We start from the raw sequence: 24,004 nt of genomic DNA, 5'->3' as shown, positions 1-24,004 counted from the left end.
ACTACAGGAGAGCCTACACGTTCCTCCCGTTAGCCTGTCCACTCTTCAAAGACTGATACAGCATGAACCCATTTCTAGGTTCAACAATCCTGAACTCTCCTCATCTTAGGTATCCCCTGAATTCCCATTCTCACCATCATTCTTCTTAGTCATACTATTAAACTATGCCATTCAGGGAAAATTACAGGTATCTTTTAGGTACATCTTCCTGATCTTCTATAATTTCCAGATTCTCTACCATGAGCTTATATTATCCCACTGGAAAAAAACATTTAACATAAAATGTGATTTCTCTGCTGTTCTGCTATTATTTTTTGCTCCTAATTAGCTGAATCCTGAAGTGTCACAATGACTCTACTGTGTCCTCCCTCCCACGTGTTCCGCTGGCTGTTCAGTGGCTGGACCAGAGTCCCGTGGCTGCCGCCAGGGACAGAGCTCCAGGTTGACAGCCATCCACTGGTCCAGCTCTTGGGGCAAAACTGTTCATACTGTTACAGACCTCACCTCACTCTGCCTCACCTTGTTCACATGTCTCTCTCATGTCCACACGGACAGCAAAGTAAGCTTCGCTCAGTGCTTGCCAAGATAACCTTTGCTTTTCCTAACATGCTAACAATAAATATGTTGAATGATTGAAAAAAAATCCTTTGGTAATGGGGATTTGGGTTTGACATGATTTAATGAATTAATTCTGGAATGAGTATGGTTCTCTGTAAAGTGCTCCCAGACCATCTGTTTAATAATTCTAGAATGCTGTTGAGTGACATTAAGCTTATGTCCCAGGAACCATATTATTCTCCTTTTGAAAATCAGGACATTTTGCTCCCTCTGGCTGGTTAGTCCTTCTTCTCTTCTCTAACCCATCCTACAAGTCCTGTCTCTTCAGGCCAATCAGGATCAGTGGATTCACCCTTTCCTGAACTCCTGTAATGACTCATAACCAGAAGGAAGCAGCAGCAATAGCAACAGCTACCACTTATTAGAGCTTGTTCTGTGCCATACACTTGGCTAAAAGACTTTACATTCTTTATCATGTGTATCAATTAATCACTGTATCATACTTCTGAATAAATATAAACTTTTAATCACCTGAATAACAGGTGCTATTATCACCCCCATTTAGCAGATGAGGAAACTGAGATTTAGAGAAGTTTAGGTTCCTGTGTTGCTCAGTGTCCCTTAGCTGGTGAACAAGCTCAGGTTTGTCTGGGTCCAAAGTCTGAGCTCTCACTTCCTATCCCCCAGGTATTAGCACCTGTGTTACACAATTTAGCCCTTCACGTTGTACCATTCTCTTATTGTTTCTGGAACTTTGGTCTTAATATTTCTGGCACCTCCTGGGCAGCACCTAACATGGCCTTAGGCACAGTCAGTGGGCCCTTAGCAGCTAACTGGTCTTTCTTGAACACTGCCCCTGGTTCTGTCCCTTGCTGGGAGCTGGCAGCATCCGTCACCTCCATGGCCAGCCGCTGGGAGAAGCTGCCTTGGAGGGGGCTGGGCACGGAGGCACCAAGGGCCCAGCTGTCTCCACCTCTCACTTCAGGATGAAGAAGGGACCACATCACAGAAACCAGAGGGATGTGCCCAGCCCCCTAAGACCCTAGGAGGATGACACTCTCAAGTTTCCACCTTCTGTTCTCTCCCAGTGAGCCTCTAAGGGCCCGAGGCCTCAGCTGACAATTCTGATAATCTAATTCTCGACAGGCCTTCCTGGCCAGTAATTGAATCCTATGTTTTCCTCCCAACCCAATCAGGGGGCCTTACCCGCACATCTGCTCAGCAAAACCCTGGGCCAGTCTTGGTGGGACAGGCAGAGGTGTGCAGACCCTCCTCAGACTCCAGGTGCTTCTGTTCCAGGTGCCACAGGTGCAGGCCTGACAACAGGACTGAGTGGCACATCTGGGACGCTGTCCTTTGCAGGACAGTCACTGTGCTTAGGAGGGCTTCAAGGACACAAGCCCTGGAGTGTGTCTGTGGAGGAGGATGGACTGAAGGCAGGATTCTGATAGGGAGGAGAGGGAGGCATGGGCCAAGGCCTGGGGGTGGGAACATGCATGACACATTCAGAGACAAGAAGTCAACCCGCCTGGACGGGCCTTCACGGCCTTCAGCCAAGGAATGACTCTAAGATGCCCAAACTGTTATCAGGAAGTATGTGTGTGGGCGGGTGCAGAGGCGGGGCGCCACGGTGTCAAAAGGCCCGCTCTGACCATGCCTATCTCCAGCCCTCCGTCTACAGAACAAAGAGGAAACCTACTGGTAGGGCTAGGTGTAGGGGGTTCCCCAACTCTGGACACAGACCACCCAGTTCGTCGAGCCCAGAAATGGGCCATTTCCTCACCTCCAAGTCCTGCCTATTTCACCATCTTGACAGGTCTTCTATCATCCCTCTGGCAGGCGGGCCACCGTCACATATGACCTGTGTGGTGGCGACGGGCCCCCTCCTTGACTACTCTCCTCCAGGCATGTTGTTCTCTAGCACATTCTCCACACACATCTCCACACGCCTCCCCTGCACTGACACTCTCCAGTGGCTTCCCAGGGCCTTCAGGTCAAGAGCACAGTGATAACGCCTTCTGCGGCTTTGTTCCCCCATCTCTCCAGTGTCACGTCTTGTCACACTAAGCTCCCAAGATATGGGGTCCCTGTGAGGATTAAGCACATACAAGAAACCTCACTTCTTACTGTTGGGATGACTTGCCTGAGGTCACACTAGCCAGTAAGTGTGCAGTGTGATTCACACCCAGATGGCTTGTCTCCAGAGCCCAGCTTCTTCAAACTAGATTACGGTCCCTTTGGAAACTTCTATGGGCACCAGGAACCCCCATCAGCCCTCCATCCCAAGTTTACACACAAGCCCCCACTGCATTTAAGGCTTCTACCTACATGGCACCTCCTCCAGGAAGCTTTCTCAGATGCCCCACCCCATAGGTTTGGCTGGGGGCAGTGGTTGCCCTACTTTGCTACACATTGGAATCACCTGGGAATCTTTTTTCAAACTACTGATGCCTGATCCCACTCCCAGATGTGATCAGGTTGGTTCTGGGTGCCCCCAAGATGACTCTAAGGTGCGGCAAAGTCAGGTAACTGCCGGCAGTCGCTCTCCAATTGGAATATGCATCAGCATTGGCAGGAGGGCTTATTAAACAGATAGCCAGGCCCACCCCCAGTTTCTGATTCCATATACCTGGGTTAAGACCTGAGAACGTGCATTTCTAACAAGTTCCTGAGCTCTGCTGCTGCCCTGGGATCATGCTTGGAGAGGCCCTAAGCTAAGGAGTCCTCCAGATACCCACGTGTTCCCAGAGTGCTCAGTGATCATCACCACCTCTGCACCCATCGCATCTGTTGTCATCGTCTGTGTGCTTCTTGGCCACCTTGGCCAGGCCGGGAGCTTTCTACTCCATTATCTTCAGTGACAGGTGTCAACACATGTTAAATCAATGAACCCACGACACACCGGGCAAGCTTTGACTGGCACTCTGCAGCCATCCTTGCTTCTGAGTGGGAAAGGAGCTGTTATTATAACCAGTGCTGTCTTTTACTGAGCACAGAGGGGTGGAGTAAGTCATTCAGGCCACAGACGGAGAAAAGGGCAGAGCTGGGATCACACGTGGCAGCCCCAGGCCCACACTTTCAACGGCTGTACCGAGGGGTCCTTTCCTAGGTGACACCTAATCTCCCCATCCCCTGCTGTCCCCACTCCCCCATCTTAGATTCCCAGTGAGTTTCGGAGTATAGGTCTCCATCTATTGGTAGGTGTGAGCGGTATTTTTCAAATGATCTAATCCAGGACAGAACTGAACAAACTAGATCAGAATGCACCCAGGTAGTAAGAGTAAGTATTGTTTAGCAAAATGCACGTGCGTGCAGACCTTTACTGGGTCGTGAGGTAAAATGCATGTCTTACTGTGGATCATGGTCCAAAAAGTCTGCAAATCCCTTTCTTAGAGGCAGAGTCTCCATCAAATCTCCATCTGCGGCTCTCAGCCCGAGAAGAGCTAGGCCGGCCCCTGCTGGGCACTGCCAGTATTGCACCAGGAGCCTCCACCGCCGTGAGCTTGGGGGTGGCCTGGCCCTGACTTGGTGAGTAGGTGTGGAAAGCAGCGCCAATTGCCTCATGGGAGTTCAAAATACAAAAAAAAATTTTCAATAAAAATTGTAATGAAATGTTATCAGTTCCACAGTGTCTTCCCTGTGCTCTGACCGCTCTCATCTCCCCAGGGAGAGCGGAAGCTCTTGGGGGCACGCTGGGATCTTGCGTCCCACCCGAGACACTGGTGAGGTGCGGTGCTCCACTCCCACGTGCTGACTGATCGGCCAGTACTGAAGAAGGAAGTTGTCTAGGGTCACCAAACACTTAGCTAATCATTCTGAGCACCCAGGCAAGAAATGGGTTGCAAAAGCAGAGGGAGACGTGCATCTAGAACATATTAAGTAGCTACTATGAGGCAGATATTCATAGATCCTATTTCATCAAGTCTTTGTTCCTCCCTTATTATCCTCACTTTACAGACGAGAACACCGGGGCTTAAGATCACGAGGCTGATGAGGAACAAGTTCCAGAAGCTGGGCCTGCTGAATTCTAGGCCAGCACACCTGGAGACAGAGGAGGAAGTCGAGGTAATTGGACCCTTTTCCCAGCCGGGCCTCTTTTTCGCCTCTAGCTTTGCTCCCAGCTTCTCCCTGCACTGTCACTGGAGGAGCTGATACCTTACAAGGTGACACAATAGTCTTGAAGCATGGGGCTATCCTGGTTTAGAGTGAGTCACTGTCGTGGGTTTGGGCATAAATCTTAGAGGTCCCCAAACCCTCTAAGACTGAATTTGCAGTCTTACAGAAAGCACATTTTCACAATTTTAAGCCATAACCATTTTCTGCTGGAGGATGAATCTAAGAGAAGCATTCTTGTCTACTGTGCACCAGGATGATTTGGGCTACGCCTGTTTGGGAGCTCAGGAGGGCTGAGTATACGGGCGGAGAAGGATTTGGAGATGAGGGCAATTTGCAGGAGACAGATGAGGAGCAGGGAAGGCAAGAGGAGGAGTAAGGCGCTTACCAAACGGCGCAGGTGTGGGCACCGCAAGAACCCAGACGCAGCCACACGCCCAAATGCTTGGTGTGGGGTGATTTCTGCAGAATGAGAGAAGGAGTTCATGTTCAAGCTTAAATCCACGGCAGAACAGGGCGTGCACATACAGACACAGGAACCAAGAGACAGAGGTGACCCCCAAAACCTAAAACACAAGTCCGCAAACATCTTGAAGGGAACTTGGGATTTCCACAGGCATTCCACAGAGGACGGGCTCAGCTGACATCCTGGAGGGACCTGAGTATCCTCAATAGCCTTGTGCTCACCTCTGAAAACTACCAGGCAACTCCCCAAGGAGACTTTTTTTTTTTTTTGGCTGCACCATGCAGCGTACGGGATCTTAGTTCCCTAGCAGGGATCAAACCTGTGCCCCCTGCAGTGGAAGCGCGGAGTCCTAACCACTGGACTGCCAGGGAATTCCCCAAGGAGACTCCTTCGGGAGAGCAGAGCAATACAAATCTCAATGCACTAAACGACCGCATATCATCAACCAACAAGTAGTTATTCATAGCCTGTTACCCCACTACCTCTCCCCTGCAGATGGCCCTTTCCAAATCCCTACTTGTTCTTTATCATCAGCATCTACAGGGTGTTTGTCTTTCCAATATCTTCTTAAGCTCTTCCTCCACTCTATAGCTCCTTGTAGCTCATCCCAACACCCCTTCCTTTTGTTCATCTCAAATCTCCTGGAAAGAGTCTGTCCTTGTCTTCACTAACTGCCTTCCTGTTCTCCTTTCCTGACTCCAAACTGACCTCTGCCCCCATATTGCTGATGAAACTACATTAGTAAATGTCCTTGTTGCTAAACTAAATGGACGATTATCAGTTCCTATCTCTCCTGCCCCTCTGTAGCACTGACCTGCTGGCCCTTCTGGCTCTAGGAAACTCTGGCTTTCACAGCACTGCTCTCTCCTGGTTTTCTTCCTACCACAGCTCCTTTGCAATCTTCTCAGAACAGTTTCTTAACCTCAGCACTATTGACATTTGGGGTTGGACAATTCTTTGTTATGGAGATCTGACCTATGCATTGCAGGATGTTTAGTAGCATCCCTGACCTCTACTCACTAGATGCCAGTAGTAGCATCGATCTCCCATCCCCCACCCCGACGTTGCAGACAACTAAAAATGACCTCAGGCATTGTCAAATGGCCCCTGGATGAGAACCACTGCCCTAGAAGGGTGCCTTTCTTCCACTGGCCTCTTTTTTTTTTTTTTTTTTTTTTTGGAGGAGGGGTGGGGTGGCTGTGGTTTTTATCTGCCACCTTACGCTAATATGTAAGTTTACACCTCCAAAAGTCATACGGCCGCTGCCTGATGCCTATTTCCACTGGATGTCTCTACAGCATGTCAAGTTCAGAGTGAACTCAGCCTCTTCCTCCCTGTCTTAGTTTAGACTCTCCCAGAAGCAGAGCCTGAGACAAGCACTCAGGTGCAGGCAGTTTAATTAGGAGGTGGTCTCATGAAACAGGAGGGAGGAATGGAGGAGGGAGAGCAAAGGAGGAAAAGCCAATACAAGGTCCAACATCAAAGTCACTGCTGTGAGCAGTGGGGGCTCAGTTCCACTGGGCTCTCCTAAGAAGCATGCGGAATGCCTCCCAGAATTGTCTAACCACCACCGCAAAAAAATGTGAGGCTGGGCATTTATCCCCCAGCTAGGGCAGGTGAGGCAGGAGCATCCACCCACTGGCTCCCATCCTCCATGGCAGAGGGTTGTTCCAGGGCCATTAGCTCCCCCAACTTCTGGGCTGTGTTTGTGCTATGCAAGCCAAACAGACCCCTGTGGCTTTGAAGAAGGCTCTAGAATAGATATCAGAATGATGCACACATGTGCTTAAATTCGGGGTGCTGTCAGCATGAGTCTAAGCTCACAAAGAACTATCACGGCTGCAGCTAAAATCAGAGACTGATGAAGGGGATGCGAGGTAGGGCACCCCAAATAGTCTATTCAATCTGCCCTCTGCACCACTCGGATCCACTTATGCCCCCACATTAAGTCTATTCAGTCACTGAGGCCTCAAGGTAGTGGCCAGCCGTAATTGTTCCAATGAAAATGCTTTGTACAGGAGAGTTAGTGGGACAAGTTACAACCCAACTCACAGCTGCAGCAGGTCTAGAAGCTGACACTGCTGATCATGGTCTTCCTTCTCCACTACCTCTTCCAGATTTTCCTCATTGTCAGCTGGTCTAGGTTGCTTGCCTGATGGGGTGACTCAGATCTACATCCCTGAGAGGGCTGAGACCTCAATGGACTTGGCCTTGTCAGGCCATGGTTGTTGCAAGGGCCTGTTCTTCTGATGTCACCAGGCATGGAAGCCCTGAGTTCTAGACATATTCCTGAGTGAATCTCCTGAGTTCCAGACATCCTCTCACCTGGTACAAGTGGACCACTGAGAGTGATGGGGAGAGGGACCAATTCTACATCCACCTTTGATTCCTGGACCTGTGTATTCTAGCAACTGGGGACACAGTGCCATAGATCAGCTCTATTCTGGATGACAGCACCTAACCCTAGTGTCATCCTTGAGCTGGGACAATAGCTGAGGTTTTTTGTTGTTGTTGTTGTTTTTATGGAAAACATTAAAAAATTTATTGAAAATTAGCAATAAAGATTTCTTAATGTTAAAAAACACAATTTTCCCCAATAAACTGCTACTTTAATGTGTAACTTTATACCAAAATTAAAATTTTATGCATAAACTAAATGAGGTTTTTAATTGATGTGAATGTGTTTCAGTGCAGGGTCAATAGATGTCTTCATCTTAGAGATGGTTCCTTTCTCCACTGTTGTAATTAGTGAGGGTTGGTCACCTTCCAAGCTGAATCTTATCTGACATGAAATCTGTACAAACTACTTTCCAAGTTTAACCACAAGGTAGCAAGTTAGCTCTTTCTAGATGTATTTATCTTACTGCACAATGACTTGCATTTTATGGCTTCTGAATGAGGCATTTGTGACCAGGAAATCCAGCTCAGCGACAAGGGAGACAAACTCTTATACCTATCCCTGCTGGTGTTAGGGAGAGTCAAGGTTTATTACACGGGGCTGACATGTGAGAGACTCAGGGCAAACGCAGAGAATCTTCTCAAGCCCTAAGTCTGGATCCACTAATGAATGGGCTGCAGCCTGGTGAGTTGTCATAACTCCTCACATCTCTTCTTCATGACCTTGTTGCCATCTGTAAAATACAGCCTTTCCCACTGATAGAGAAGTTCCAAAGACACCATAAGATCCTTGGCATCTGGGTGCTCAGGATGTACACAGCATCATGATTTCCTTCCTCAACTGGTTATGAAAAAAGACAGCCTCCAAAACATTAGCTGAGTTTTTTACAAACCATTCCATCATCCTATTAGGTCCACGGCTTCCAGCGATTTGGTATATACCAGACCTGTGGATTCTGTGATCACATACCCGTTGTCACACTTCCTTTGCTGTCAGATGGGCCTCTTAGTCAGATGTGATGTTATGAGGCATCATATGTAAATAAATCAGGTACTTTGTGAACCCTCAGATGAACGCTAGAATAGGTATCAATCCCAGGAAGGTGGATTCGCTGCTCTTTCCAAGGTGGAAGGGGCCAAATGTAATGAACTGTCATCAGGTAGCTGACTGGTCAAGGACCCAGGGCCTGTCTCTGTGCTGACAGACCAGTCAGCAATGGCAGTGACCAGAGCCACCTTGAGAGGGAGCTCACACTGTTGGGCCCATGCCTAGCCTCCATGCCTCACCATGGCTACCCTCTTCGTGGGCTCATCGTGCAAGCCCCAGATGGCTGAGGTCAAGACTGACCTCCACAGGGCACCATGCTGTTCAGCACCTCCTCTGTGCTGGGTGCTCTCTGACAAACATTAGCAGAAACATAATAAAGACCCACACGCTTTGTGCCCACTCCCATAGGATCACTCACATGCCACTTCCCCAGACCTCCTTGTCTCTCTTCTCTTTTTCCTTTCAGGTCTGACCGACCAGCCAAGCCCTTTGTCACTGCTCAAAATACATATCCTTATGGAATACAGACTTCTCCCTCTAGACCACACTGATGGACAGGTATACTTCTAGAAGTTCTGCCCACTGGGAGAGGTTCCATTAACCACTGTCCTTCAGGGCTACCCTGACTGGGGCTTTCGTGAAACCAGCAGCCTGTTTTTGGCTAACACCAACACATTGAACCAGGCCTGGGATCTTTCTTCCTCCAGCAGCTGGTCACAAGAAAATGCTTGGTGTGAACTGTGGGAGAGTCATCTATACAACAGGGGGGTTGCCTTGGAGGTCTGAGGAAGAAGCCTGTGCAGCTAGCCTATTTGTGCAGCTTACTTGTGCCCCTTGGCCTTTTGCCCAGTCCTAGATGTGCTACTTTCATCTTAGACTGGACTGTCATTGGGCCTGCCTGGATTCATAATGTGAATGGTACAAAACCCAGCTCATGATGAGCAGTTGATGTTTTGGTCACTTGGTGTTGCATGGTCAGGGCCCAAGAGCAAGCTGGGAGCTGCTTTACAAATGGTGAATAGCTCGCTGCTGCAGAAGGCACAGCCTTGCTCCAAAGCCTGTAGGATCCATAATACACCCCTTCTATTGGGGCTTGCCAGAGACTCCACACTGTACTCTAATCCACCAGGAATGCTTCTAGCACCACTGGATTTGCTGTATCATAATGGTCCAAGCAGCAACGCAGCTTGCATTGTAGCCTGGGTTTGCTGCAGAGCCCTTCCTTGCTCTAAGTCGCTCAATGAATGGGCGGGAACGGTACTTCCAAATATGGTATGTATTGTGTCCCAAAGCCAAAGAGGTCCACCAAGTGCTACGTCTCCTTCTTAAGGCAGAGAGTACAAAGTGCAATAACCTGTCCTTGTCTTAGAGGTCTATGACATGGGACACTCAAAAACCTCTGCTACATTCTCCACACCTGATCCCTTTTCTGCATTTCCTACTTAGTGGATGTAATAACCTGGGAGCCTCTCTTCCTGACTCCTCCTTCCTCACTCACATGCTGAGTACCCTCAACACTCCGTAACCAAGTCCTCCAGAGTCAACCTCTTAAATTGATTTTTTCATTCTGACCTCTCCTCCCTTCTCTCCTTCCCACCACCTGATACAGCCTTGTTCTCTTATCTGTTCAATGCCTGCAGAAGCTTCCTAATCATATTCCCCACTTCCAATTCCATTCTCCTCTAATTCACTCCCCATTTTACTGCCAGGAGGAGCTGCTCTTATTCCTCCCCTCCATACAATACTTTAGTGTTCCCGTCATTTCAGAGGTACACCTCCATTGCATGTATGTGTTTAGATGTTCATTTTCTGCCTCAAAGTGCAGGCTTTTAGAGAGTAACATACATGTTCTATTAGTGGAGACCAACAGCTAGAGCATCTGTGAGATGTTAGTGAGGCATTCAAGGCCCTTTGCCTCATGGCTCCCAACTATATCTCCAGCTTACTCCCCACCATTCACCCCCTTTCCTCCCAAAATGCAGTTCCTCTATGAGCCATGCTTTCTCACTTCCATGCTTTGCCTGAGCTTTGGAACAGCACCCACCCACACCCTCCACCTTCTACCTCCTCTGACCTCATAGCTCCTACCCATCCTGCAAACTTAGCTCACCATCACCTTCTGCAGGAGCTCTTCCTCCATTTGTTCACTCCACCCCAAAGGTGGCTCAGGGAGCCTTCTTTTTGTTCCCACTGCATTGAGCTCTGTCTCAGCACTTGTCAGGCTTTGTGACAATGGTTTGTTACACCAAAGTTACTTGAGGGGGAAGACTGACTTCCAGTCACCTTTATGTCCCTGGAGTCTGGCCCACTGCCTAGCACATAGCAAGTATTTAGTATTTGCTGAACCAGTGAAATCTGCATCGTACACAGGCAGCAAACTGGCAGCCTGCAGGCTAAATCAGGCCTGCAGACAAGTTTTATTTGGCCCACACAGTCCCTGGCTGAGCTAGATCAAATAGGATTGATTTAGGTTACAGGGCTGGTGAGACTGATGACACAAAATTGGCCTCTATTCTCTTCAGTTGACTGTCTAGCCAACCAGAGAGATGTACTCAGGCAGTACACGAGACCAAGGATGGGAACTGATCACAGCTCCGTGAGGCATCCTCTGTCCCTTACAACAGAGATGCACCTGGAGCTTGGTAGTCTCAGCAGCCTCTACAAAATAAGGGTCAGTTCACTGGGCCACCCTGGGCTCGTCCCTTTTTATCCCATTCCTGAAGGACTGAAGGGAGTACTCCTGTACCAACAGTTCTATTCAAGCTGTATACTCAGGAGGTCCGACCATGGCCACACAAGAGTGTCTACAAATCAGAAATTTCACATATACGTTTTTAAAATCCAGATGTCTTTTCTTGAAAACTCCACAGATCTGGCAACATCAAGCCTGTATTCTCTCATGACAAGTCACAGCTCTCCCCTTTGGACAAAGCATATGCTCTCTCCAGTGTGCCACAGTCCCCCACTTGTCTGGCCCAATGTGTTAACTTCCATTACAGCCTTGCTTCCACAGTCATTTGGGTCTCAAACTTCTAAAGTGCTTTGAATCATCCTATACTATTCTATTACCTTATTTCATTGCCCCACGCCACCACAGTGGTAGGCCTGCAAGTGGCAGGCCCTTCAGAAATGAAGAAGTTGAGATCCAGAGAGGAGGATGAACTTGGTAGGTCACACAGCTTGTTAGCAGTTAAGGCAGACCTTGGGACATTTTATTTTTCACCACCCCATGCCAGTTATCACATAAACAAACTGTTGATTGCTTTCTCTGAAGTATTTCACTTCTGAAAAAAATGCTGTGAGGGTTTAACTTTGCTGCTGTAAGATTGTTAGTAGCCTACAGACAAGTTTAATTTGGTCTACACGCTTCCCGGCTGAGCTAGCCAAACAATGTTGACTGGTGCAAAGCTGGCGAGACTGATGGCATCGACTGATGGCCCCCATTCATTTACTCCTTATGACAATCCCATAAAGCGGGTACTCTCATCCCCATTTTATGAGTTAGGAACTAGAGGCACAGACAGGTTAGGTGAATGCAAGACTGACTCTCTGACAGTATACACTACTTTGGTTCTATCAGTTGTTAAAATAATGCCACATTTCAATCGCAGTTGGCAAAGAGCCCCTTCCTGGAGCTGCCTGGAGTGCCCTTCCCACCGCCCTGGTCGCTCCCCAGGATCTGCAGTCTAGCGATGAGAGGGTAAATCCCATACCTGCCACAGGAGGTTGTGCCAGCCCTACTTCCAGTGCTAATTCTGATTGGTTGGTGCCTGTGCTGAAGATTCTGCATATTTCACCGCTGAGTGAAAGGTTCACATTTTTAATGGTATACAGTTTTAATGTCACAACAAACGAATGTACTCTGCCAAGAGCCCAAAGAGCTAAGCAGTAGAATTCAGCCGTCTGCTTTGGGAAGTGGAAAATTACCAACTGGATGAAAGAGGAGAGGTACTACCCAGCACTGCATAAAACTAAGGTCCTAACGTGTTTTCTGCCTCAGCACCCCTGAAGGACACCACAAACTCTCAGCAGTGACACCGACTCTCAGGGGCTGGCAACCGAGAGAGCGTGTGAGTAGTTAAAGCAGAATCTCCCAGGCGGCAGGGGCGTAGCTAGTGAGACGCTGACCCCACTCTAACCCCATGTGACTCACTGCCCAAACGGTGCAGTCAGGGCCACTCTAGCAGGATGTCAGCTATCAGGAATGGTCTCTCAGGGTGGCTGTAAACTTTCTGGGCAAAAACCAGGGGCAGGTCCCAGGAGTTCACAGGAAATGGTCCTGACCTTGCCTTGAGGGCAATCACTTACATTTCAGTGGGGAAGGGTTGGTTTCTTTCTGAAAAATCTTCACCCTCAGCACGCCACACCTCTCTCCACAGAGGGCAGATCCCCTCCTAAAATTGCATCTCAGGGTCAGGGCAGGCCACACCCAGTGAGAAAGTTGGTAATGCCTGGCTTCAATTACTGTCATGTTGGTCTCCTGAGTCCCTTTTCAAAGCTGGGTTGAAACTTCATTATGCCCCAACTATCTAAATCCATTTTCGGCAGTGTGCCTGCACCCATTCATGCCAAGGTCTTAGCAGCTTAAAGCATGGTACCCTCAGGTAATTGGGAATTTTTTTTAGTAACAGCTTTAGTTAGATGTAATTCACATACCATAAAATTCACCCTTTTAAAATGTGTAATTCAGAGTGCTGCGCCATCACCACTATGGAATTTCAGAATATTTTCTTCACCCCCCAAGAAGAAACCTCTCACCCATTAGCAATCACTCCCTCCTTTCATCTCCCCCCAGCCCCTGGCAATCATTATTCTTTGTTCCTATAGATTTGTTTATTCTGGACATTTTCTATAAACGAAAGAATATGTGGTGGGGTCTTTTGTAACTGGCTTTTTTCATATGTTTTCAAGGTTCATCCACGCTGTAGCATAAAGCATCATCAGCTGATAGACATCTGGGCTGTTGCCTCCTTTTGGTATTATGAATGCTGCTGCTATGAACATTTGTGTACAAGTTTTTGTGTGGACATATGTTTTCATTTCTTTTGGGTGTATACCTAGGGACAGAATGGCTGAGTCACATGGAAACTCTACGTTTAACCATTTGAGAAACAAATTGTTTTCTGAAGCGGCTGGACCATTCCCATCAGCAATGTATGAGGCTTCTGATTTCTCTACTTCCTTACCAACAGTTGCTGTTATTTGACTTTTTGATTCTAGTTATCCCGGTAGGTGTGAAGTGATATCTCATTGTGGTTTGGATTTGCATTTCCCTGATGACTAATGATGTTGAGCATCTTCTCATGTGTTATTGACCAGCTGTATATCTTCCTTGGAGACATGTCTATTCAGATTTTTTTAATTGGGCTTTTTGTCTTTTATTATTGAATTGAAAGAGCTTTTATATATTCTAGATGCAAGTCTCTTATCAGATATAGGATTTACAAATATTTTGTCCCAATTCCACAGGCTGTCATTTTACTTTCTTGATGGTATCCTTTGAAGCACAAAATTAATTTTGTTAAAGCCCAATTTATCAAATTTATTTTTTGTTGTTGCTTATGGTGACATATCCAAAAAGTACTGAGGGCATCTAAAAGGAATCAGCTTCAGATCTTACTCATTTCCACTAATATCATCTGGAACGTCATAAAGAGCTTTTATTCCTTCTGCTTGAGACAGAGAACAATTTTTATTATGAAATATTTAAGATATACATAAAGGTACAAATAATAACATACATCTGTGTCCCCACTACCCAGCTTAAGAAATTTTGCCAGTGAAGTTGAAGTCCCTGTGACCCCTCCTTACCTCCCTCTCCAGAGGCAACCATTAGTCTGAATTTGGTGTTTATTGTTCTCATGCATTTCTTTATACTCTTATTATGTGTGTATCAATTTTTTTACCAATATGTAGTATTGTTTTGTCTTTTTGAACTTCATGTAAATGGCATCATGTAGTAAGGTTCTGCAACTTGCTTTTTTTCCACTCCAGTGTTGAGTTTTATCCATGTTGATATAACTAATATAAGTGTATAAATATTGCTCTAGTTCATTAATTTTCACAGTGGCTACACCTTCTATAAACACAATGTTTATCCATCCTATAGATGAACATCCATGTTGAAATAGCCCAAGGATGGGGAAAAATGACACTAAACATTTCTGAGCATGTAAACCAGTTTCTCTAGAACCAGGGCTTTCCATATCTTTTTACTGCAACCCACAGTAAAAATAAATAAAATACATTTTATATCTTGACCCTACGTACACATACATGTTTGTGTGTAGATGTTTATCAGTATATAACAAAAGTATCATGTAACAATATTGTCTCCTGTTATTTCTATGTTGTTAATATTTCCTTACATAAACAAAAGATGGTTTACAGACACTGAACTGATTTCATGACTTCCCTACCTAGGCTACCACAACAGTTTAAAAGTTGCTCACGGGTATCATCCCAGATAGTGTAACTACTGGGTCATGGGTCTCTTAGTCAGCTCCGGCTGCCACAACAAAATACTACAGAGTAGGTGGCTTAAACAACAAGCTTTTTTTTTTTTTTTTCTCTCACAGTTCTGGAGGCTGCAAGTCCAAGATCAGGGCGCCAGCATGGTCTGATTTGGATGAGAGCCCTCTTTCTGGCTAGCAGACAGCTGCCTTCTTACTGTGTCTTACATGTCTCCTCTTCTTCTAATAAGAGTGCTAATCCCATCATGGGGGCTCTGCCCTTAGGATCTCATATAAACTTAATTACCTCCCAAGGGCCTTACCTCCAAATAACATCACACTGGGCAGTAGAGTTTCAACATATGAATGGGAGGGAGGGGAAACCCAAACCTTCAGTCCATAGCTTGAGATATGCACATATTCAGCTTTTTACTAGACAATTCCACTGTTTTCCAAAATAATTGTAGCAAATTATGCTCATACAAGAAGACAAGTGAATTGCCAATGTCCTGCCTCCTTACTGGATTTAAATGTATTCTTATCTGATTCTGCCTATGTGAAATGGTGTCCTGTAAGTTTGTATTTCCATAATTAGTAGTGAGCCTGAGCATCTTTTTTATGTTTACTGACCATCCACATTTTCCTGTTCCATAAAGTATGAGACAGGGAATCTATCTACGGGAAAAGTTTCCAAGGCCATTCCTGAGCTTGAGTTGAGAGGCATATGCAGGTGTGCGGTTCTGATGTTTAAATCTGTGACCACTTGCCCAAGAAAAAAGGGAACCAATCAAACATTACCTTCTCAGGAAGACTTCTTCCAATTCTTCTCAGGCCAGAACAAAGTAGAATCAGCAGCAATAACAATGAAGGAAAAACCAGGTGGAAAAAAGAGGCTTTGTTTTTCTTAAAGCTAAAAAGTCCTAATTTGGACCACAGAAAAAATCTACTCTTGCTAAGTCGAGCTATGTAAATCTGGATATGTTATTCTTCTGTTCTCAGTCTTCCAATCTGCAAAATCAGGATAACAATCTGTACCACTTCTTACCCCCATGTGAAAATTTTGAAATACATATTCTTTTAAAACTTTGAAAATAAAGAATTTGTAGAAATTCAAGGTTTTGTGGGCGTTAGTCATCCAACGCCTTCCAAAACTTAAGTGAGATGATAGAACTGTAGTCCTTTAAACAGCTTTCTGGAGTAAGCCACTCTCCTCAATTCCTGCCTGAAAAGCGACGGCTCTGCAGAACAATGAATTATTCCCTAAAATAACACAGTCCTGTCTTTCAGTCTCAGAAAATAAATCTTAGAAATTCTCCATTTTAAGGCGTAGAAATCAAATCCCTTAGCGGTCAGACAGTCTTTCTCTGGAGTCTCCTGCTCTCTGGTTCAGGCTTTTTAAACATCAGTCCCTCTACCCTCTGGTCCGATTTCCCTCCTGTTGCAGGTGCCAAAATCCATCCTAAAGTCACACTTGCTTGCTTTAGACTCAAGCACAAGAGTGAGGGCTCAATGGTGCACAACACTTCACCCTCCCACTCTTAGGACAGAGCAGCCACGGGAAGGAAACAGAAATGACTCCTTCGAGTTGTCGATTATCAAAGCACAAAGGAAAAAACTGGTACCAAATAGTTTCCTTTACCAAAGAATAAGAAGTTAGATCAACAGAATTTACAACCAAGAGGTGTTCCCACCCTGAAGGCCAGGATCTACGAGCAGATCACACAAGCTGCTGTCACCACCTTCTTTCTGAGGGTTGACTTCACTGCCAGCACTCGCTCTCATCTTTTACTAACATCCACCTACCAAATGGGATCTCAAGGCTTGGCAGAAAGGAAAGAAAGAAATGGTGAATCCTCATCACACAAAGGGATCCTTGCCTAAAGCCATCTCCATCTAGAAGGCATGCTACCCGCAAAGTAGCGCAATGGCAGTTGAATTGAGCCAGCAGTGTTACAACCTCTGTTGGGCTAATGGATGCTCTTTCCACATCACTATCATGTTCATGACCATCACCTGCACCTTTTTCTGAGCGCATTGCTCCTTCCAATATTTGACACTGCCTTCTTTTGCTCCAGGCATATTCTCCCAGCCAAAGCTCCACTGTATAGCCCAGGAACTTCTCTAATTCTGTAAATCACTGCTCTCAAACACGGAGTCAAGAAAGTAAAGAAAATCATACCTACCAGTGACCTAGCAGGATCACTCCATAGATCAGCAAAATGGTTAAAACAAAACCTAAACCTAGAAGAAATTCACCTTACTTCAATTGCAAAATTGGAGCTGAAGAGATGTTTATGTATTTTGTAAAGATTTATGTAATTTTTCCGTTTGGACTAAAGTTATAAATAGCTGTCATCTACTGTGAAAAACATACAAACAAGGGAAGGCAAGGCCAAAAGCCAGCAAAGAATAGAAAGAGGAAGCCAGAATGAGATTAAGTACTAGCCACAGATTATTTTACTTACTCATGCTTTGTCTATTCTTCAAAAGCAGCGTCCAAGGGCAAAAGCGTTCAAAAACAAGACCCTAAGCAAAAAATTTTCTTCTAGAGCCCAAGAAAAGAAGTTTCTCATAGGCACTAACATGTCTAGGTCTCAGATACAAAGTAGTATAAAAGAACCATTTCCCGAAACTAAAAACACTTCCTAACTGTTAACAGTGTACTTCCTAATTGTTAACAGATCTCTTTCCAGTGCAGGTAGGACTAAAAATTTGATGAACATAAAGAGATCCAGGAGTGAATATTTTAATAAACACAGGCTTTACTCTGTCTGGTTCCTCATTCTCCTTTACATGAAGTAAGTTACAAAAGTCATGAGATGTTAACGCAGTAAGTAGTTCCTGTCATTTTGATAACCAAATAAAAACCCTGAAAATAGAACCAAATTAGGAGGAAAGTTCTTTGGGCTATTTTTGAAACACCCTGTATTTGCTTCAACCACGAGCAAAGTGCACACAGTCACAGCATCTTACCCTGGCACGTTGGTCTCTGGGAAGTAACTATCAGCTGAGTTTTGTTCCCAGGAGCAAAGGGGCCTAGCACTAGGGAGCCTTTCGCCAGCTTTGAAATCTCACTGGTTCTAACTGGAAAGGGAAGTGGGGGCTACAGGAAAGCTAATGCAAAACTATTTTTATCTAAATCTAACACACCAAAGGCCACCTGCAAAACATTCTAGGAGTAGGATACAGCTGTTGCTTGGAAAAAATCAGGGAACTTTAACAATAAGATCTGATAACAAAATATAATTCACTTTCACATCCAAAAGCTAACTTGGGAGCTGCTCCAGGCACCATCTAATTAACTGAAGCAGATGGAAAAAAAAAATCCTCAGAAATTATCTTTGTTTAAATACACTCTATTTTATTTTGTCTTAAAATAGTTTAACCTTTATGCTACAGACTTATTTCAAAAAACAGAAAATCTTATCTTGCACCAAAAAATATATATATAACACTCTGTTTTATTATTTTTTTTTCTCCAAAGACCATTAAATACTAAATGGAAACAAAAACTAAATAATGAAAAGAAGAACCAAATTTTGTTTTAAAAACTAGAGTCACACATTTTAAAACATTAATTCTAAGCAATGATTTGTCGTCACTGCATCAAGTCCACGCTCACACTCCAGCAACAGCAGATCTGTTAACCACCAAGTGCATTGGTTCCTAGCCATACAATGGCTAACATTTCATTTTCACGGTAAGAGGAGCAAAAGGCTTCAATGACCTTTGTACTCTTTAAACAACAAAAATATTTCCTAGTTATCCAGTGATTTTTTTTTAAGATCACTACCCTTTAAAACTTGTTAAAAGAATAAGAAGTACGTAGTGTTTTAAATAAAATGAAAAAATACAACAGCATTGGACTAAAATACGTGATTATTTTAAACAAACAGTGCACAATCTGAGGAAGTTTGGTTAGGGCGCAATCATTTTTATATATACATGGAAGTCGCATCATACACATACTGAAAAACAGGGATGGAGGGGAGCTCTTTGCCTTAAAAAAAAAAAACCTTTAAACTGAAAGACAATACTGTGTCCCCAGCTTTTTCAAAAACCTTGTGACACAGTATAAAAAGCAGGCAACAAATTCATTTTTAAATTGCCTATGGTGCTAATCTGCTAAAAGTAACAATGAACAATTGACTAAATTAGCAAATCAGATGGTTCATATTCACAATTGATAATAATAAAAGCAGAATTTATGGGATGCTCAATTGTTACGAATAATGGAGTCCATTCAGTCCGGCCCCTTCCATCAAAATGAAGAGACAACTACTGGCGAGCAATAGCTACGTATCAATATTGCTGTACTGATGCAATAGCTAAGTTACCGCTCTGTGGTTTCCAACTGGGGGAAGGGGGACACTTAACCAAGTTAGTGCCAAAAACCAATCTGCGACCCAAGTGTACCATTTTAGTGGAGATATTACTTTGAAGAGACGGTGAAGCATAAAGTGTCTATGCTACCAAATGCAAAACTTTGGTTAAAAAGACCCCCTTAAAAGAAATTTTAAATGTCAGAATTTTAAATTTACCACAGAATTTTTTTTTTCTTTTTTTTTTTTTTTTTGTGGTACGTGGGCCTCTCACTGTTACCACAGAATTTTATCATTAATACCTTGCCAGAAACCACATCCCTACTCTCCTGGATCTGGCAATGAAAGAAGAGTTGAAACATAGTCTCTCTATAGTTAGTTAGTAGGTGGAAAAGTCCCAACCTAGTAGGGAGAAAAGCTATCTCTACCATCCCTTCCCCTCCCCGCTTTTTGCATATTAATTTTTGTTCTGGTGCATCAAGCCAGATAGGGTGCTGGAAAAGGGACAGGTGAGGGCAAAGTGTAACCCAATATAAAAGCAAAAGGCCAGAAAAGAGCTTGGTTACAACTCCGCTCTCCACTCCCAACCCACAGTGCACACAGCACACCCAAAGAATTCTCGTTAGAGGATGACTGTTAGGGACTAAAGAAAATATGCCCTGGGAAATCCCCTGCTATACGGAATTGGACAAAACATACTGCTAACATAAGAACAGGTAATGCAAAAATGTTCTTTAAAATGGGGCTCTGCCCTGATAGTGGGGGGAAAATAAGCTGCAAAAACTTCAAGTCATAGAATCCACTCTACTCTTTCCCCAATGATTTTCCTGGAAAATATAGACCAGAAATTGTACATTTCTGCTCTGTCTAGCATTTTAATTCAAGTCAAAAACAACGTGTAACAGTAAAATTCAATAAATTAATCCTAAAGTAAAATGTGAAGGTCCAAGGATACACCAGTAGTGAATGTGCAGAAGGTCCTATTTCGCTCTGGCCTCTGGGTCTTTGGTTTTTGTCTAGAATTGTGGCCACGTGAGAGACTTGAGACATGAGGTGCTAAAACTGGAGATTCAAGATCTCTTTAAAAGCCTGATCTATTAAAAGTAGAATGATAGGAAAATAAAAAGTTGATGAAGAACAGAGGCCAGATCAAGTGCGATGTTATCAGAGAAGGTGAAAGAACACATGCTTAAATACATTCCCATGGAGAGGTGTATGGACGAACTAAAGCAGCAGGAAGGGTAAAGAAATAAGCGAGTCTTTACACACACAGGAGACAAGGCCAGGCAGCTGGAACCAGGCAGCCGGACGCACGCACATGCGGTGGGTGTCCTGTTCTCCGCAGCAGCCCCACAGCACCACCACAGCGCCTTAGGCAGAACAGGCACTTGGTATAAATGTGTGTCCGCTGAGTGGAAACTGAAAATGGTCGTTCTCATGCTCGTATGATAAGGAAGAGCCGCCAAGGCATTTGGGAAGGGAGGCAAAGGGCTAGAGCCCCATTATATGGTAAAAATGGAAACAAAAGCAAACAAAAAAGCAGACAAAAACTGTGGAAAAACAAAAAGTGAGGTCTTCTAAGCCAGCATTACTTCACTCCTCCCTGTGCACAGTACATAGTGTTCTAATTCTAGGTATTGCTTGTAAAATAATTCACTAGTAACTACAATGTTATAGTAAAAAAGGTAGTAACTAATGCCACAAAACTCCAACACCGGCATTTCCTGAATTCCCTGATGCTCCTACTACCCTTTGTTATTCCTGTTAGATACTATAAAACCTACAGGGCCATTAATGTGTTTTGCATCTGGTTTCTTATGATGTATTTTGAATTTTCCACTTTTAGAAGGTAGAGGAGAAAAATACCCAAATATAGCAACAGGTCAACTTCAGCTCAAGTATCAAACAGTTGTCATTACATCCTTTACAGAGAGACCAGCTACAGAAGGCGGCACTGCCCTCTCAGATTTTTCAAGTGCCCAAAGCCTTAGAAGCCACACAACTTTTCATATTCTACCTAAGTAACAGGTTCTATGTTTCTCCCATTATTTGAACAAACCAGGGGGAGAAAAGGGATCTCTCAATACTCTCCTCAGATGCCCAAACCTCATGGTGGGGTATCTATCTGAAATGCCTCTACCTCACAAGGAGATATTTTCCAGAGTTATGAATTATTGCAACAAGGAGATCAACTAAGTCACCTTAGCAGTATTTATAAACACAAAGGGTCATGTCAATTATTTGTGTTGTGGGAATTCAGCCAGGAGCAAAGTCAGGAAAAAAGGCAGAAGACTTAAGCTAAAAGAGAAGTAACACTTCTGTCTTCTATTTTTAAGGACAGGTTTTCAATGCACATGCCCTACTAGGTGCCAAAAAGGAACTGACTAATATGTGTGCAAATGCCCTAAGGTAGGAGTGCCAATGGGTGGGCTGACAGTGGTCAAGTCTACATATTAATTTTATTACACAGAAAAATAAATACAAGATTCAAAAACTGAAATCCATTTCACCTGGTAATTAAAATATCATTCTAAAAGGAAGGCAGTTTCCTAAGATTGAAAGTCACCAAGTAAAATGAAGTTGTCTAATAAAATTCATCATTCTCAGATTCCTACTGAGGGAAAGAAGAAATTCTTTTCTCTGTGATAAGTTACTTTCCTAAGTGACTTCTTTTAATTTAAAAAAAAAAAAAGGGAAGGGGGCAATTTTCCATGAGTTTCAATTATACAAATGCCACAAACAGCTTCTGAAGCTGAAGCTATGACAATGAACTTCCATGTCACAAAGAGGAGGAGGAGTAAGTGGAAGGGAACAGTGCAGAGGAAACACAGTGACATTGCATTACAGTAGGTATTTACGTCTGCTATCCTCATCCAATGTAAGGTCAACAACTTCTGCAGGTGACGCCCAAGTCTGCTGGGGAGTCACAGCAGTCCATGACTGTGTTTGCCGGGTGCTAACATACTGCGTGCCAGAGCCGTGCTTCCATGAAGAAACACTCTGAATCACACCTCCTCGAGGATGAACACACCTGAAATTGAAATGAAGAGCAAAAGCATGGTTAATCCTACAGAAGGCAAAATGGCTTCAGTTGTACTGAGATAAACCTACTATGCAAGTTCATCAAACCCATAACCAATATCCCTCCCCCTCTTCCTCCTTCCCTCCATGTCTGGTCTGTCTCCCCACCTCTCTCAGTTTAGCCTTAAAAATGCCAAGATTTTTGTCTCAGCCACAAAGTCCTGAGTTACGTCTAGATCTGTACTGAAAATGGATAAGATGATGCTTCTCTGAATTCATTTAAGCTCCTGGGGTCTTCAGGATAGGGCAGCATATAAATCCTGAGCAAAATTAAGATGCCCAGACAATCTTAGTCTGAGCTAATGAAACAGTAAGAAATACAAGTGAAACTTGTTCTTAAAATAAGTTCTGTGCCATATTTGTTAATAGTACTTACAAAAACAGAAGTAGTAATACCCCTTTTACAGATTAGATGTCTAAACATCTTTAAGTACTAGGTCATGAGTTAAAGATCAATTTCCCTCAACCTGAAGGTGACAAGAGAAACACCTGGCTAGTTCATCACAACCACTTATGCTTCAGTGAAAATAACAAGGCTGAAGTACTCAGTTTAGATTCTCTAAAAGTATCCTATAAGAGGGACAGAACTGCCTTGCTGACAAATCTCATGAGTTCACTGATCGGGAGAGAACTGTTTCAGAAATACCTACATATTGAATTCCACATTGCAGTCAAATGATAGAACTGTGAACCTCCAGGATGAACCACTGAGTAAGTTTTGATTCATATGAGAGGAAGGCAGGCAGCTCAAGTTATCACTGCTCCTGAGGTCCACATATGTAAATTATAGACCTGTCTCCCTGCAGCATATGTGTGAAGTGACAAGTGGCATGATTCTAATCACACAAACTACTACAATGGATCGTGAGCAGCTGTTCTGACAACATGTATACGATGAGTGATGCTGAATCACTTAAGAACTCCAGCTTCGACCCCAGGCTACCTGAACCTATAGGTTCAAAAGAAAACATTAGAGTAACAACAGACAAGGTTTAGCTGCAGAACTGCCCTTAAGGACCCTTAGGCTTATGGAAAGAGGCCCTGCTCCTACAAAGGCTAGCCTGAAAATGACTCCCTTACCAAGAGAGGTGCCGAAAAACAGATCCCTTGAGGCCAGAGTAGGGGTAGACTGCAGATTTGTTACAGTACCAGAGAGCCATCATCTTTTCAGAAATGGGCTAAGAGTAGCTACTAACCCAGAGGCGACCATATTTTCAAAGATTAGCTAGTAAAAAGCATTAAAATAAGACACACAGGGACTTCCCTGGTGGTGCAGTGGATAAGAATCCGCCTGCCAATGCAAGGGACACAGGTTCAATCCCTGGTCCAGGAAGATCCCACATGCCACAGAGCAACTAAGCCAGTGCGCCACAACTACTAAGCCTGCACTCTAGAGCCTGTGTGCCACGATTACTGAGCCCGTGTGCTGCAACTACTGAAGCCCATGCGCCTAGAGCCCGTGCTCCGCAACAAGAAAAGCCACTGCAATGAGAAGCCTGTGCACCACAACAAAGAGTAGCCCCCGCTCGCCTCAACTAGAGAAAGCCCGAGTGCAGCAACGAAGACC

The 24,004-nt window shown here is 44.5% G+C and overlaps 1 protein-coding gene across 11 annotated transcripts in view; it reads right to left on the bottom strand.

Annotated features, from left to right (window-relative positions):
- ARK2N (arkadia (RNF111) N-terminal like PKA signaling regulator 2N) overlaps positions 1 to 24,004 on the bottom strand; it is a 100,664-nt gene that overhangs the window by 3,861 nt on the left and 72,799 nt on the right. For 5 of the 11 annotated variants that reach the window (XM_033837714.2, XM_073790682.1, XM_073790685.1 and 2 more), the window contains 2 exons: positions 22,215 to 22,387; positions 633 to 5,133 (listed from right to left, as the gene is read on the bottom strand). In XM_033837714.2, coding sequence (XP_033693605.2) covers positions 4,913 to 5,133; positions 22,215 to 22,387 — 394 coding nt within the window. In that variant the 3' untranslated portion in view covers positions 633 to 4,912. Of the gene's footprint in view, positions 1 to 632; positions 5,134 to 14,255; positions 22,388 to 24,004 lie in introns of those variants that run through there. The other 6 variants (XM_073790684.1, XM_073790683.1, XM_019936991.3 and 3 more) reach the window with 4 other exon arrangements.

The sequence above is a fragment of the Tursiops truncatus genome, chromosome 13 (assembly GCF_011762595.2).
Source record: "Tursiops truncatus isolate mTurTru1 chromosome 13, mTurTru1.mat.Y, whole genome shotgun sequence".
In the NCBI taxonomy this organism is placed as follows: Eukaryota; Metazoa; Chordata; class Mammalia; order Artiodactyla; family Delphinidae; genus Tursiops; species Tursiops truncatus.
Note: the sequence above shows the minus strand (reverse complement) of the source record. Positions and strands in the feature narration are given on the sequence as shown.